Source organism: Calonectris borealis, chromosome 17, assembly GCF_964195595.1.
Source record: "Calonectris borealis chromosome 17, bCalBor7.hap1.2, whole genome shotgun sequence".
Classification (NCBI taxonomy): Eukaryota; Metazoa; Chordata; class Aves; order Procellariiformes; family Procellariidae; genus Calonectris; species Calonectris borealis.
In genome coordinates this window covers 15,069,074-15,086,525 of record NC_134328.1, presented here as the reverse complement: position 1 = coordinate 15,086,525, position 17,452 = coordinate 15,069,074, and the positions used below count along the sequence as shown (strand labels likewise).

The 17,452-nt window shown below is 43.4% G+C and overlaps 1 protein-coding gene across 2 annotated transcripts; it reads left to right on the top strand.

Moving 5' to 3' along the window:
• Positions 1-7,925: 7,925 nt before the first annotated feature.
• BHLHE23 (basic helix-loop-helix family member e23) lies at positions 7,926-14,346 on the top strand. 2 transcript variants are annotated; one of them, XM_075166696.1, is made up of 3 exons: positions 7,926-9,549; positions 10,469-10,667; positions 11,557-14,346. In XM_075166696.1, the coding sequence occupies exon 1, from the start codon at positions 7,926-7,928 to the stop codon at positions 8,598-8,600; it is 675 nt and encodes a 224-aa protein (XP_075022797.1). In that variant the 3' UTR covers positions 8,601-9,549; positions 10,469-10,667; positions 11,557-14,346. The 2 variants fall into 2 exon arrangements, with proteins under 2 accessions (XP_075022797.1, XP_075022796.1); XM_075166695.1 differs by having other exon boundaries at positions 10,469-14,346.
• The last annotated feature ends 3,106 nt before the right edge of the window (positions 14,347-17,452 follow it).

The following is a 17,452-nucleotide window of genomic DNA, read 5'->3' as shown; positions in this document are numbered from 1 at the left end:
TGAGTATGACTGCAGGATGCAGTGTAAGTGAAGCCAGAGTAGACCTGCATCTTCCCCCTTACTTCATCATCAGTGAGTAAATGGGTCACTGGTGAATGGGATCTGAGTAAATCTTCATCCTTTTTATTCTATCTTTATACTGAACCTACTGCAATGGGATGTGGCTCAAACTCACAGACCTCTGCCACAAAACACTAAATAGAATTATTACAAATGATCTCATCAAAACCCCTTATGTTTCTACTCTGAGCTCAAGAAAACTTAAGGAAACAAAGTTTTTCATTCTAGAAATCCTTCATTTGCTTTTTAATTGTGCAGTGGGATGTCTTGGGATCTGGTCTTTTTCTCCCCCTTTTTTTAATTTTTCTATTTATTAATATTTAATCTCTGCACAGTGCAGAAGAAAATCATTTCTGCAATAACATCAGAATGGGAGGGTTAGAAATCAATAGCCAAGCTCTCACAAGACACATTCAATCCCTTCTTAATCCATTTTCGACTGCTCCCTTGTCTTATTAGAACAGCCAAGTTTTCCCACACTTGTTAGGTTGGGATATTCACATTGCAGGAGGGAACTGAAAGCACCCAGAGAAGCAGAAACCTGAAAGGCAGGAAAGAGAACAGGGCATTTGTCTTTGGGAGAGAAGTCTAGACCTTATTCTGAACCCAAAATCCTACTCTAAAAACCTTCTGATAGAAAGCCTGGCCCCATTTCTGTGAACCGTGACATGTCCTGTATCCGCTGTCAGCCCTGACCCACACTGGAACATCTTTCCATTTCAGTTTTTCTTCAAGGCCATCTGTGACATCCAGATCTCTCAGGCATCACCCTTACTAATGCATGGGTCAGTTCTGCAGAGGGGGAAGAGCCAAACAGGCGTACTCGATGGGAGAAGCCAGTGTCTTAGAAAGCCAGTGGTTAACAGTAGAGTCCCCTGCACCTCCCTTAATGCCTCTGAGACTTGAGGATATAACAGCCACGCATTATTACGCTTGAGCACAGAAACCAAAGCCCATGATTGCCAGCCTGCACCAACCTGACCATACACTTACATTCACACTGCGCATCCCACTAGCCACAGCATGACTATACATTCAGCCCTGAAGAGTCAGCCCATCCCTTCCTTCTGCATCCTACTGCTTCCATCAACACTTTCTTCTTTGCAAACTAAGCACCTGCACGTTGGTGGTATGGAGAGGACCCTAGAAGGGCTACCTCCTTTGCTTTGGCTGGGAAAGGGATCCCAGCTGCTCCTTATGCCTAGTTGTGGAGAGTTACCAAGATGCACAGTGACTTTATAAGAGTTGTGAAGAACAGAGGGAGGCAGGCATTGAGCCTTTCTTCTAGCTTAGTATTTGTTTTCATTTCAGCGAAGGCAGGCAACATTTTTGCTTGTATGCTGAAGGGGCAGCTGGGGTCCTTGTCACTCTCTCTTCTCTTTAGTAGGTTTTATGTTCTGGGATATACGTCTGCATAAGACTATTCAATCTCTCCCTGAAAATATATGATTTCTTCCCTCTGTGCACGGCCCGGATATCCAAGCACATCCCTTCCCCTAGCAGAAGCAATGATGACAGCTGTTCAGCAACAGCTGAACAGTGTAGCCAGAGGTAAGGGCCTTCGATGCGTTGCTGGCTGCCATGAAGAACTTTGTCCTAGTGCTAAAGGGTGGGCAGTCTCAGGGGACTGGGAAGGAAGAACCGGAGAAGGAGACTGGGACTTAGGAGAAGCGAGAACTGTATATCCAGTTTCAATATCCAGTATCCCATCTGCAAGCTTAACCTGGAACTAGATGGGAAAGAGAGGATGATGCCCCCTTGCTCTTGTATGGGGCAGGGACTACTGTGGCCCTGTGCCCAGGCAGCACATCCGAGGCAACTTCAGTGTGGCCCTGTCCCTCCTCCCCATGCCGTCTGCTGTGCTAACCCTCCTCAGCTCTACCTGTTCGCCTGAGCAGTGGGGCTGCTCCACCCTGAGCTCCGCCGGAGTTATCGGGCTGCCTCCGAGCCTGGCTGATGCAACTAGAGGCTTTGCCAGCAGAGGGAACTGCAGACCAGGTAATCTCTCCTTCCACGCTGAAACATGCACCGAACCCGCAGCTACGCAGAGTCTCTCCTCTCCCGCCTGGAAGAGAGATGTTTCAGGCACGTCTGCCAGTGCTTTTGACAAACTTGCTGCTAGTGGGTTTGGTTGCTGAGGGCTGTGTGTGTACGGGGGCTGCTAAAGAAATCCATTCAAACAGGAAATCAGTTGAAAACTCTCTGCTTACTGTATTAAAAAAAAAAAAAATCCTGCAAATCCTTATACCTATCTTCTTGCTGCCACCTAGTGAAGGGGAAAAAGTATGACTATCTGAGTGACATAAGCAGAGCAAAACCTATCACAGAGGCTTGTACTTGTTAAACAAACTCTTTCTTTGAATAAACTGCTTCAAAACAACCTTCAAACTTGCACGAAGATCTGCTCCTTCCCTGTAGGAAGTCTCCTTCAGAAAGCCCTCTGCTAGGCCCTTGAAGGGACAGCTACTGACGGAGGCTTTACTTCATCATCACTTGTGTCTAAAGAGCCACACAATATTGACCATTTTGTGGTACTGAAACTCTTCAAGCTGCTCTTATAAGCTGTAGGAATTGTGGTAGTCTTTGCAGGATCAGACAGTAAAGGATGCTTTCACTGTCTTTTATATTACCCTGAATATATAACTAGTATAGCCACTATGGCAGGGAGGATCATAAGCATAAACTCTTTACATATCCATCTAATTTCTCAGGCGGGTTTTGTAATCAGAATCAAACTCCTTGTTAGTACCTGAGTGAGCTTCAGGTAGGACTAAGAACAGAAGACTTCTATCCAAAGTCCTGTGCCTTAGCCATAAGATCTTCCTTCCCTAAGATAAAAATGGTATGTTCCTGCATCACTCAGGGATTTTTTTGAGAGGAAAGCCTCAGCTGTGTGATAGACAAGTGATAGACAAGAAGTCAGCAGAAACACTAACACTTCAGCAGCTCCAGTTCTTACACTCCTGTCATGCTTGCTTCCAGACAACAGCCGTGACCTCTAGCTAGTCCAGACCTATGTATGTCTGGCCAGATGCCTGCCAGACTGAGCTCTGCCTGCTTTTCCCTGCCTTGAGGTTCTATCCTCTACCTACCTACCATTTCCAAATAGCCAGAACCAGCACAGCATTGCCATAGCTTGTGCTTTTTCTACCTGGTTGCTCTTGCTGATTTTCTACTGTTACACCCGAGGGAAGAAGTATTCACCCACTATGGCCAGCAGTTCCAGCTGAGCTTTCGGTAGAATAACTCCACTCATCCTACCATCATTTTTACTCAGCAGAAGATGATCCATTCACGCATTTTGATGCTCGAACACCTCTTCAGTTTCCACTCTCCTTGCATTTGTCTGAATAAAAGGTCCAAAGACTGCCGGGCTTGCTGCAGTGACAGCTGCCACCAGGAACAGGGTTGTATTTACAAGGCAGGTACCCAAAATACAGTGTGGGATTACAACCCGAGACCCATAAGCGCTCACGGGTCTTCTTGTGCCTGTTAGCCTTTAGGGTTACTTCTGAATTTTTAGCGACGCCGACGAGGGGTGCCCGCTTGACTCCGGGGCTCTGAAGGAGGTGGTCGCTAGGTGTCAGCGTGGGACTGTCACACCGGCGACCGCCCCCGGCTGCCAGCCCCGCGCTGCCCGGCCCCGCAGCCGGGCAGGGCACCGGGCCCTCGGGGGGGACTGCCCGAGGCCCCCCGTCCTAATAAAAACCGTAAGACCAGAGCATATTGGTCTCTCTTAAACCTCCTTCTTTCTGATCTTTTCAAGAGATTTTGTTTTGTTCTACTTCTAATATCCAAATCTGGCTGATAGGGATGGAGACGGCATTTCTCATGGTTGTCCCCTCCTCTTTTCTGATGGAAAAAAATCCATTTGTGAATTGGTGTCTCAGTCAAAAATGCTGCTATCCAGGAAAACAACTAAAGTTTTTAAATTAATGTGGCAGTATTTGCAACTAATTTGCTTATACATTTTGATAATAGGTTCACCCCAGACCCTGAGGTCTTTTATCTACATGTGACAGGTAACATGTAGTTCTGAGTAAAGGTTTGTGCTTCATAGCTTAGTCCTACCTCATTCCAGTCCTCTAGACATTCAGACAGTAGGCACTGGCATTGTAAGATGCAGTGTTTGATTCAGATGCATGGCTTTAAAACTAAAACTGAAATTGAAGAAAATACGTAATTATTTCGATCCTTTTCTCCCTCTCTTCACATCAAAACTGAAATAAATTGTATTCAAGTTCTTCCTGTAGTAACAGGTGCTACAACCGCCAAATTAATTTTTTTTTCCCGGAAGGATGAGAGCAGTCTCCAAGCTGTCCCGAAATAGCCCCAGCAGCAAATGACAGCCAGTGCAGCCTTGGCAGTCTGTGCTGCTCATGGTTTGGTCCCTGTACACAGTTAAGCAGCAAGTGTTTCTCTTTGTAGGCAGTTTTGCCTTGTCAAGCTAACAGAAAGCCCTTGAATTTATGGAGGCAGAGGTGGGGAATGCAGTAATCAAATCATTGATGCTGCCTATTATTTATAAAATGTTTGTGACTTTAAAGAGTCTTAATAAAGGTATGGGTCCTGCCTTGAAGAACTTACAGTTACAATAACTGTTATAATTGCAGTGATAATAGTCTGCTATTAATTATTAAATATTCATACAAAGTTCTGAATGTGTAAAACAGTAGAAGGAAAAATCCCACTTTAAAGCTGGCAAATACTCTACAGTATCTGATAATATCTGATAAATTTATTTCCTATTGCATATGTCCATTTTTCCCCAAAGTACTTGGAAGAGATTTTATTTTCTGCAATGTTTTTCCGTATGAGTCACTCCTTTCTGCTACTTTTTTTGTCTTCCCTTTTTGTTGGTCTAGTCTGTGATGTCAAAACCCAAATCAGATGTTTCTGTTTCTCAGTTTTCAGTGAGAAACCAGGTTGAATAGTTGCAAAGATGCATATTCACAGCTGAAATTTGAAGGAGAAGACCAAAACAAATTCTTCCATGTGCATTTTTTGGTAGCACATTAAATCTGATTTGATTTCAGATTCATACAGGCTCCAAATGATTTCTCTCAGTTGTGTGTTTTGGAATTACATATAAAGCAGCAAATCCTTTTGCTCTGTTCTCTTGTAGTTGATATACCTCCCAAGCTGTGCTTCAGTGCTGAAATAACCCCTGAAGAACTCAGCTATTTATTAAAGCACTAGAGAGCCTGTGTGAAAAGTGTTTACTTCTAATTTTCAGCTGACTCCTTCTCCTGGCATTAGCCTTGTTAGATGCATATGACATACTTAGAAAGCCAGCACTACCTGTATCATGTCTTTACAACCAGAATTCCTGAAATGTTATAACTGCTAGTCCTTCTCATTGAAAGATCTCAACACATTACAAAAAAGGTAAATCATTTCTAGCAGGGGACAATCCTGCTTTTAACAATCCCTGTACATCTTTCTCATGGGAATGATTTATGCCAGTGATATATTCTAGTACCTCCCTCCATTTGTCTATTATCACTTGGAGTGTGGGACTGATTCCAGAAATAAGCAGAAGTTATGCTGTGCTCACTTGTATTTGAAAGTCACCATGAATATATACAGTGATGTGTCCCAGGAGTAGTTAATTGTTTTATGAGAATTAAGTGACTAAAACCAGTAATCGATCTTCATGGTCTGATAAGCCTGATAAGGGCAGCAAAAAAGAGACGTGACAATATTGCAACATGTTCAGACACTGGAGGTGAGATAAGAGAAGACCAGTGAAAAGTATGATGGTCAAACTTTGTGCACACTCTGACAGCCAGGCTTGGACAGCCAGGCTTGGACAGCAGCTAGTTTTATGTGCTCCACTACTGCAAAACGCAGAAATGCAACCTTCCAGACTTACATTCACAGAGCAGGCAACAGCCTCATTCCAGGCAGCAGCTCTACAACCACGGGTGAGGGTGCACATGTCACTGCAGATCTCAGCACTCTTGGCTCTGATGTGGAGAAGGAAGAGAGACAAGCTTGTCATTTCACATTAGCGCACTGCATAAAGGGAGATGATGGGAAGAGGACAAGCTAACTACGTTTTGATAAAAACAAAACACATTCTGGAAAAAGCCTCGTGTCACCTTAACACCCAAGCTATTTACTGCAGCAAATAACCTACCAGGTACATCTGCATCAACTGGTTGCATCTGCCTGTAGGCAATATCCACCTGCTCGCATCTGTATGTCACTACACAGGATTCATCCCATCTTTTCTAAACAGACACTCGAGGGACCTGGACCAGGCACATGTCATGCTTGGAGAAAGCCTGGTATGCCCTTATACCATCTTTATGCCAAAACTCAGTACTGTGAAGCAGTCTCAGAAACCTAGGAAAAAAACGAGACTGGGACCTCTTTCTGTTGCAATTAAAGATCAGGCTCTCTCTATCATCTCAATGCAGGAATATGGGACAAAGCATCCTGATTATCCTTCTCCATCCAGCTCTCACCTTTGCCAGTGGCTGGCTTGGATTCTCGTTGAGATTTCTCTGTGGGCAAGACACTCCACCAGCCACAGCAAGGATTCCCCCACAGTGATGACTTCTCACACACTGCAGGCCATTACGTGGAATGGTTTGTTTCCTTTCCGAGCTTAGCACTCAATTACTGGTACCCACAACTGGGAAGGACAGAGAGTCCCTTCAGAGCTGGACTGAGTCACCAAGGATCAAATTTCTTTTTCTGGCACATGGAAGGGAGGAGCAAAGTGAGTGTCTGAAGAAAATGGAAATAGACGGGGCCTTTGCCTTGGAAATCTCTCTGCACAACAGGTGCCTCCTCTGTCGTCTCCACCTAAATCAAAACGACCTGATAAGCAAACCATGCCCACAGCTGTCAAGACCTTTAAGAAAATTAACTCTGTCCCAGCTGAAACCAGACAATGCCTTTGCCTCCCATTGCAACATGTACCCCGAGTGGTTCGTGGTCCCGTGTCTGGGCAGGGGGAGTGTTCACTTCTCCACTTTTCCCTGGGAACGTCACTAGAAAACTCTCCAGAAAATATTTTGGTTCCCTAATCAATTATTTGCTTCGGGGCTAACACGGGCTAGGTGAGAGGCAGTCTGAAGCATCAGTTCAACCATTGCCTTTTCTCGTTAACATTAGAAAGGGAAACTCTCAGCTTTTAAAAGCTCCTCCAAGCCTGGAGTTCAATGCAGTCACCTTCTAAGAGCTGAACCTGCTCCCACGTTTCCAAAGAGTTCAGACACTGCGAGCTGGAGACTGCACTAGGAAGCCACGGCACTTTCCCTGCCCTTCAGCGCCCAGGGGCAGCTTCAATTAAGCAACTTCGCTCCTGTGCTGTTCACGTTGGCAGCTGCTCCTCGGCTGCCTTGTCCCAGCCAGCAGAGACGAGTCCCGAGAGTGCCATGGTGATCCCTGCCCGTTCCCCCTCACTTTTCAGAGCTGTTTTGTCCTGCCACTCCTGAGGCAGCATCTCCTTTCATCCCCAGGTGCCCACCGAGGGGGGTCTGTTGCCCCCGTCGGACGCCGGGACCCCTCCGCCGAGCGCATCTTCTCTCCCCGAAAAGGCGGGGAGCCGCGGTGAGGGAGGCCGGTCATGAAGGGCCGGGCCGGGCCGGGCCAGCTCTCCGCGCTCCCTTCCCGCCCGCCGCCTCAGGCGCTGCCCGCCGCCCCGCGAGCCGCCGCGGCCCCTCTGATTGGGCGGCGGGGGAATCCCAGCGGGCCCCTCTCCGCGATATAAGGGGCGGCGGGGCCGGCCCGCGCTCACTGCCCGCCCCCAGACCGGGCGCAGCGCGGCGCGGCCGCCTCCGCCTACACCTCCTCCTCCTCCTCACCGCTGAGGCAGCGGCGGCGGAGCGCGGCTCCTCCCCGCCGAGGCGATGGCCGAGCTCAAGTCGCTGGGCGGCGAGGCGTACCTGGCGCTGGCCCCGGGCTACGGCCCGTCGGCTTTCGCCTACGGGGCTGTGCGCGGCGGTGCCGAGGGCCCGCGGGGGACCTACCCGGGGGGCGGCGGGGCGGACTTCCACTCCGGGGCGCTGGGCAAGTCGGCGGAGAGCAGCGGCGAGCAGAGCGGCGATGAGGAGGACGGCTTCGAGGCCGGGGTGAAGGGCAGCGCGGCCTTCGAGCGGGAGGGCAAGCTGAAGGGGGGAGCCCTGGGCAAGAAGCCCAAGGAGCAGCGCTCGCTGCGCCTCAGCATCAACGCGCGGGAGCGGCGGAGGATGCACGACCTGAACGACGCCCTGGACGGGCTGCGCTCCGTCATCCCCTACGCCCACAGCCCCTCGGTGCGGAAACTCTCCAAAATCGCCACCCTGCTCCTGGCCAAGAACTACATCCTCATGCAGGCGCAGGCCCTGGAGGAGATGCGGCGGCTGGTGGCCTACCTGAACCAGGGCCAGACGCTGAGCACCCCGCTGCCCGCCACCCTCAACCCCTTCGGACAGTCGGCCATCTACCCCTTCAGCGGCACGGCCTTGCCCGGCTGCCCCGAGAAATGCACTGCCTTCACAGGAGCCGCCTCCGCCCTCTGCAAACACTGTAATGACAAGCCTTGACTTCTGGCTTCTTCGGGCTTGGTTTTTTTGTTTTTGTTTTTTTTTTTTTTTATTGTGCACTTTTCTTTCCACTACCATCAACCCTGGCTTCCTACCATCAGTTAAGTCTGGGTTTTCTTTTTGTTTGCTTCTCTTAAATACCCCCCTCCCTGCACCCCATTTGGAAATATTTGGCAATTTACGTGGACCCCAAAACCACCCACTTTCAACTTTGTTTAGTTACCCCCCACATGCAACTTCATCTGTAGAGTTATTTCCTTCCCAGCCTGTTAGTGGACTATAAGCATAATGTTGCTTTTCTGCTTGCTCTGATCTACAAAGTTTTTGAGCAGTTTTTAAACTAAACTATAGAAAAACAGGGAGGGAGAGATCCAGTGAGTTTTCTTTGGCATGATCAACCTGTGTTAAAAATAGCTTAAAAGGATGGTGGGGGGAAGAAAAATCCAGCTGCAAAACTATGCAATGTTTCAGAATCACGGGGGGGTGTCCTATGTAGCCAGCTGGGGTTGGACTGCACCCAAAAAGCCAAATGAAAATGTCATTTGGTCAGCTCATGGGAGGGGGGAAGTTCGGTGCTCTTCATAAGACAATAGATGCTTCAAAATAAGACGCTTTTCTTTTTGCTCTTAAAAAAAAAAAAAAAACAACCTGTTCTTGAACTGAGAGGAACCTGTGATTGTATGCTAATGCTTGCTTTTTGCCTGTTTCGCAGCTTGGTTAAGTTTTCCAGATGATTTTCCAAAGTCATTGCTCATCATGATAAACAAAGCAAAAGGTCACTTAACATATTTATATGTATTTATAATAAATAAAAGACATGAATAACCACTTTCTCTGTCCTACATGTCTCTAAAACCAGCTGGCAGTCAAAGCAAAACCCCCGCTGAAGTAAGGTAAAGCAGAGACGGACGTGGCAGTCCTTTGCGGAGGAGCAGCGTTGTGAAGTTAGGTGAATGATCGGAATACTTGGAAAAAGCTTGTGGACATTCAGCTCCTTATCAGCAGGGATTTGTTTTTTCTCCAGTTTCTCATGAATCGTGAGCACACAAAAAAATGTTGTTTATGCCTGACATTTAGAGTTAAGTAGGGAGAGATTTGGCTTGTGTATTTTGACACTTGCTGGAGAATGCTGTGCCCTGAAAGTGGTGTTTAAAAGGGGTTATTGTAGCATCGAGCTTAGCTCCGAGGGCACCCATGTAAAACATGGCAGGGAAGGAAATCGCTTAAAGACTCTGCTTATCCCTTTGGCTTGGTTTTCTGTTATATCTATAGCTTGATCCTGGCCCTATGTGTGGGATATGGGCCATTTAATATCATGATTAAACTAATAATCTCTTGCCAAGTATTGATTGTGTTAGTACAAGTTACAAAGTGAGTCTCTCGCTGGCTAAGTTTTCGATGTTGCTTGTGTTGGTTTACTTTGGTTTTCTGGTTTATGATGTTTAACGCTTTGGTGCCTTGTATGCTTCACTAGTCATTATATAATAATAATAATTGAGGTGCATTCAGTGATTTCTGTTCAGATTGGAATACCCACCCAATGTCAGAGCAACCACATAAACTGGTACAGTCGCAGCCTGAGGGGCTAGAGCTGTCCGTGGCCATTTGTGTTAGGAGTGGGGTGTAACTATTTAGGGTTATTAAACCAATTTCCATGCCTGTCGCTAGTGTTATGCTAATTTGAAAAGGACTGCCATCCTTCTAAAGCCGCTTGTCTATGGCACTTAATTTTAATTAATACATTTCCAAAAGGCTTTTTGTGTTTGGAAAACCAAGTGTGTGATTAAGCCTCATTCATAAAGACATTTGTTTAAAACTGGTTCCTGCTCATTTCCATTTTTATATCTTCATTTCTTCTTTTTTTACAGAATAGTTTTACAGAACAGTTTATCTGTTGTACCTTTTTCCATAAAAGAAAATCTTGAAAATACTCTTAAAAGGCATCTGATGAAGTGAAAGCCGACCAAATCCACTACTGAAGCAAAAATGACTGGAAACTGCAAATCAGCAAAGGTCATTTCAAATTTTGCAGATGGAGTTGTTTCTAGATAATATTTTGGAAAAAAGGTCAGTTTAACAGAGAATAATGATTTTTAGGTAAATGTTTATTACTTCTGGTTGAAACTATAGAAGATTGGGCAGTTGGGAATATTTAAATGGAGATTAGTTTAACTGTTCATTTTTCACCAAAACTAAAATAGTTGGAGAATAAAGTATTTAACAGCTTAATATTAAATATGAGTTTGGTTTGGTTAAAGACTTACGCTAATAATAATGGAATTTATAATTGCTTCTTTCTCAAATAATTATGGCAAAAAAAGTGGCTCACTAATTTCAGAGCCTAAAAAAGTCTTCATAGTCTTAGAGACAAACTATTTTTGGAACAATGGTTTTTAGTACAGTGATTGTTTAATTCTTTTCCTGTAATTTACATGAGTAAAAAGCTTGCTTATATTACCGTATCTACCTAGAATCCTAAAAATCCACCTTCTGAGAGTCCTTGAAATATTCAGAAGGCTCTTTGAGAGCCCACTTTGAATTAAACAATCTCAGGAGGCTAAACATGGAATTTCAAATACAGAAGATAAAACCTGCATTAAAGAAAATTTTGATAGAAAAAATAGCAAGCTTGAGTATCTAAGTACTGTTAAAAGGCTAGGTATTAAAAACAGAAATGTAGAACTTATCAAAGCAATACTAGAGGAACTTGTAAATCATTATTAAAATCGACCTTAAAGTACAGGTTTTTTCATTCAAAAGTAAAAAGAAGTCCAATCATAACTTTTCCTGCAACAAACAAATTAATATTAAACGAAAACAAAGTTGACTGACTTCTCAGTTAATCTGAAAGTTCAGTCCTGCGAGTTGCTTCTAGACACCACAGACTTGCGGGATTTTAACTCTTCTCATACAGAGGTGAAACCCATACAGAGTCCTTTGTGCTTCGCGTTGACAGGAAGGCATCTATTTCGATGTGATTTATGCTTTGTGCTGAGCTGCTGCTAAAACCGCTGCCAAGTAAATGCCTAATACCGCTGGAAAGATGATTTTTTTGGGAGGGGATAAACTAGCATCTGATTATTGCATTTGTGTGTGTGAAGCATCGGTGCTCACCTTGCAAATGTGCATGGTTGTCCTGGGGATGAGATCCTGTAATTTGTCATTTGTTTTTCCCCTTCTCTGGCATATGAAAAAAACCCTATTTTGTGTACCATGTAAGGTTTGAAGTGTCTGCTTCCAGCTGGTGTTTCAGAGAATATGAAGGGAGGACTTCAAAATGATGAAGATCATCTTTTCTGCTCAAATGTTCTTGTTATGATGCCCACTTTTTTTCCAGGAAGGATTTGTGGTGTATGCTCAGATGGAACTGAAATACAGATCATGTGTTCTAATGTACTTGTTAGCCTGGTATGTTCATACTTTGAAGAAAACATAATGCCAACTTTTAATTAAAGATAATATATTGTTTTCTAACCTCATTTAGTTTTTCTTTAAACTTCAAGAATGATCAGCATGAGGCGTCATTAGGAAGAGGTGCAAAGAGGAGATACTGCTCCACTGTCTTGTTGCTTTTTTAAGCTATGTAATTCTAGTCACTAACCAAAACTAATGTTTTACTAACCAGTATAACCTTACTAATAGGGAGTTGGAAATTGCTGTCAATTTGCACTGCATCAATCAAGATTTAACATTAGCAGTCTTGAGCTTGCAAGGTAAAATCTTGTTGCACCAAATACAGGGAAGCAACAGGTTTGAAGATGGAGGGCCTGGAAGGCAGCTATCTACTTCAGATACCAGCAAAAAGTTAAATCGGTTGGAGTTCCTAGAAAGAAGCCATGAGAATCATGCAGTTTTCCCTGTTTTTTAATCCGTGTAGCTGATTTTCTGACACACTGTCACAATATCTGAATATTGCTGCATTGCTGAGCTTGTTTCCGAGACTTTAGAAAGTGATTGGTCATTGTTCTCAGATCATTTTTCGGGATTGTTCTTTACATACACATTTCTATAATTTCCATTTTAAAATAGTAGTTGACATTTTACAAGGGTGAAGTGAACGTAGGGTCCAATCCTGCTGCTGTTTTACTAATTGGCAGCATTTCTGGTGATACTAGTGACAGCAGGATGGGGCCTGATGCTCCAGAGCACAGCGGTGGCTTCTGAAACCAACATAATGCTGCCTTCTTTAAGAGGCTCGAGGACCAGAAAAATCTGTACAAGCTTTATCCCTTTATTGTATGAGCCTTGTAGCATAATTGTAAAGTGTAGGGCACGGTGGATAAAGACCTCGCTCAAAAGCTTTCACGGTTCTTCAGAGCCTTATTTAGAAGGTTCTTCAGAATCTTATTGCCAGCTCAGCAGTGAGAGTCGTGGTGCGTGTCCTGCAAGGTTGAGTTCTCACTTATGACAGTTTCTAGTCGAGTTTTCCACAACTCGGATTATTTAGCTTATAATTTAGGAGAACAAAACCGAGCATTCCACATTGCGCTTTTCCCTCCTGCTTCCATAGCATATGTTCAAACAAGTGTGTTTCCTGGACGCACTCCTGAAAATAAGAGGGTCGGACTTCGCAGCATTACTGAAATTTATTTTTACCTATGCTTGTTGCCTGCCATGTGAATTATCAGCAGAGAAATCATTGCTCTGATCTCAAACAGGTGAAAATACTTTTAAAGAATACTAGAATACACCAACCAATATTTTTAATTTTCAAAACTGCTTTTACTCTATTATCAGTCATTTGATAGAATTTTTATTAGTATTGCACAGTATAAAAGTTGGGGTTTTTTGTTTTCATTAATCCTGATTAAGGCTAGAAAAGACTCTTGATTACAGTAATTTTAATAATGTAAATTTGTTTGTGATATGTCTTTACTCTTTAATCCCCTTTGGCATTCCGTTCAAAGGGAGATGAAAAATGCAGGGATTTATAACATTTAAATCAGTCATTCCATGAATGCTTCTTGGGCAGTTTTTCTCCTACCTGAAATTAAAAATACCTCACGGGTATATAACAGAATATTTTGCTATCAAATTAGAAATGTTTGCATGGTTTTTGTAGGAAAAATAGCTTAATATCAAGCATTTTCTCTTCACAATGAAGCATATGTGCATAAGAGAAAATGGAAACAATTATCAAAACAAATAATATGTTTGAGAGATCTTTGCCATTCGTTCAGATGTTTCAGAGTATGATTTTCACTATGAACTTTATATAATCTTTTCATAGTCAAAATTCACATTAATTTTTACCTGTTACCTCAAATTCTTATTTCTATTTGTATTTATAAATATATATAGTTTTAAAACGATCCAGTTAATTTTTTAAAATATTCTTAGCTTCATTTAACAATGAGTTAATGTTTATTCCTGAAATGCTGAACAGTTTTGAGCATAATTCTCAAAATTTCTTTAAGGCCAAATAGATTAATCTTAGGTATTATTGTTAAAATAAATTAATTTGTAGAGATATTCAGCCAAGCTGTTCCAAGCAAAAAAAAAAATGGGTCTTAATTTTTTTGCTATACTTAAGGTAGTGAAATTTGCAGAACAAAAACTTGCAGAAGACAAACCACAAGTGCATAACATCTTACACAACAGAGAAGGACAGCATGCTGGTTTTCAAGCTCCCTGCTCTAGTGAAACAGTTAAAATACATATTTCTATTATTATTTAACAGCTTATTTTCATTTTTAAATCTTTAATTTCATCAGTGATTCATGTTCATTAAAATCTGTTTCGTTAATGCCATTTGTATTTGCTTAATTTCTGTTTCCCCTTGCTAACACTAATGTTTTGTGTGTTTATGTGTATTGATACGGCATTGTACTATGAATATAACCCAACCTTCCTCAGCTACCAATGGGAAAAAACTATCTGCTCTTTTGCCTTAAGTATTTCAAGGGGAAAAATATGGCTGAGGAAAAAAACATCACCCCAGTTTTTCCTCCAAGCCCACTTTTGTCTAAAGTAATGAGGCCATAGTCAGTTGGCTCCAAAAAGCGTTGTGATTTAGTGTGACGTACAGTGAATCATTGCAGATCCATTCGGACTGCATTCGTTATTTTAATGAGACAGAGGCAAATCTGTTTTTTGGCCGCAAACCTTAAGATGCAAGCATAATGCGAAATGTTTGTTGATTGCCACAAGGCAACTGACATTACAGATTTTTATTGCCATCATTATGTGGCTTAAAACTCGCCACATCCCAAGGTATTTAGCCCCTTCCCTTTTCTCCTGCAAATGACAGGAAAGTTACAATGCTGACATTTAAAAGCAAAAAGCCTATCTATTTAATTTCTGCACTTATTAAAACCTTACGTTGCATCCTAGGGTCTGCACTTTTTTTTATTCACGCTTTCCCAGAGGAGCAGGAAAACCCCCACCGCAACGCGGTCACCCAAAAAAGGTCACATTCAGTTGGGCGACAGCAGTACTAGGTCCCCACCAGCCTTTGCTTGATGTAGTATAAGAAATGACAATGAGGCAGGCATATCTTTGCACAAACAGTAATCACAGTAATGGTGTTCATCAGAATTTACTAGTGCTGAACTTTTCTTTAGTCTGTAGTAATGTTTCCTCTTCCATGATACCAGTACGGAATTTATTGTGCTTGTATTTGCCTTCAAGAAAACAGCGGTCAATTGATTATTGAAGAAAAAAAACTTTCGAAATTAGGTTACACTGATAAATGTGGTTGTATGTGCAGGCATATTTGTGTAAAATGCATGTCCACATGCATGATATGTTGATGCATTTTTATAATGTCTTCAATATATTGCACCTGTGCATGCATGAATGAATATTTCTATGATTTATTTACCCAATGTGTCTTTTTTCCATCAATTGTTGGTAGCTTCACTGGGATGCTTTTATTGTGTTTTCATGAAACTTTGTACAACATCACCTGACTGTAGCACAGAAAGTGTCATTGCATAAAAACCACTGGTCTCCTGAAAAATTGCTTTGACCTGTTCAACCTGACAAACCCATGAATAATATTTTTCATGATTTTATTTTACCCTTAAAAAAGAAAGTGATGTCTTGGGACAGGACAGGGTGTTGGTTTCCCATTCTGCCATCGGCAGCTTTGCAGGAAGAACGACGGGGAACCAGCGTATCTTTGCTTTTACTGGTTTCCAAAAGCATGCATCCTATTTTTATTGATTTGCTAAGAGTAAAAGTAAATGTCATGCGTTGCGCTCTTCACAGAGATGTCATGAAGAAATCCTTATGCCACCAATTTGAGAATTACATTACCTTAAGTATTTTTTATCTCCTGGCAGCTTCAGTGTAAAGCAAACTACGCAGCTGACAGCCATAGTGGGTGCGCTCAGTGTTTACAAGAGAACTGAGGCTGTAGGGGAAAAAGATGAAAATCTCTCGCAAAATGTTAAAATGGCTGCTGACTTGGAGGCCTCTGGGTTAGTTTTAACATCCTTTCCAATGTCCAAGAAAATACAATTTCACTTCTAACAAGTTTTCTCCCCTTGGCTTTTTCCCCCTCTTGCCTCAATCGGTTTCCTGGAAGATTTGAGGACAGAAAACACTTTAGTTACAGGAGCTCTATTACTCCTAATGCTCCTTTTTGCAATTGAATGTGGCACTGTATAGAATAATCTTGGTAATGGGAGGCTGTGCAACATAGGCAAGCTTATTCCTCTATGACTTGACTCCTCTTTCAGGTGCTTGCTTGTAGCAGTTCACAAATACCCTTTTTTTGGGGGTAAGCAATGCTGCAAAGAGCATCTTTTCTGAAATGTTTCTCTTCTTTGCAGAAGTTTGGCGTCCTTCTTACATTTTATTTCATTGAAAGCAAAACCAAAATCCCTTGTCGGGCAAGAGATTTTCTTTTCCTTTTTGAGCTCTTGTGTGCACTTGTTAGGACCAGAATGCTTGTTGAAGTTCTCATTCTTGCAAATTATCTCCCCGTCAATGCTTCTGCCCTTTGTGGGATTCTGATCCAGCCTGCAAACAGAATCGTTTCTATATAAATATGTGAAAAACTAATTCTCAACCACGTTGAGTGTGCATGTCTGTAGATATTTACTTGGTTTTGGTTTTAGAGGTAAGCCAAATTTGGAAGCAGCATCTGATCATTTTAGTGAAATTCTGTTGCTTTTGACTTCCTTCTCCGGTTGCCTTGCCCTGAGGCACAGAAAAGATCAAGGCAGTTGCCCGTGGACACACACTGACTTGAGCGAGTGGCTCACCATATTTGAATTCAGATGATCTTAGCTTGCTGCTTTCCTAAATAAGCCGCATGTTACGCTGCCTGCTCGGCAGCATCCGCGCTGACATTTTCTCTCTCTCTCTCTCCCCCCGCATGCTCGGGGTCCCTGGGAGGATTGAGTCTCTGTTGTGGCGGTGGTGTCACCCAAGTCACCTCCTGGTTCCTTCTGGAGCAGTGACAGCCAATGGAAAAGGAGGCGTAGCTACATCTTGGCTGTTTTCTAGCAATCTCCTGCCGCTACGCTAGCCCAGGGCGACTTGAACCTACCCCAGGGACCAGCCAGTCCCCAGCTGCTCCCAGAGTGGAGAAGCATAAAGGTGGCTTCAAGCCACCTTTGTTCTCCAATCCTCCTCTTGCACTGAGCGCAGTCGAGTCATAGGGGAGAATCTGGGCCAGAGTTTATGAAACGCTTTGCTGTAGAAACATGCCCTCGGTGCAAAACGCAGCTTTCTGGTTCTCTGAGCTCCTTTGCAACGCCCTTTGCTTCTTGCCCTGAAACGAGGGAGATGGCAAAGACTCCAGCCAAGATCCTGGCTCTGTCTATGAAAGCACCAGTCTGTAACATGAAGTGTCACGGCAGGGCTGTCCTTTGCTGCTTTCTCTGCGTCTCTGTCACTGT

Coding starts and splice junctions, on each gene's coding strand:
- BHLHE23 (XM_075166696.1), top strand. CDS start 7,926: ATGGCCGAGCTCAAGTCGCTGGGCGGCGAGGCGTACCTGGCGCTGGCC.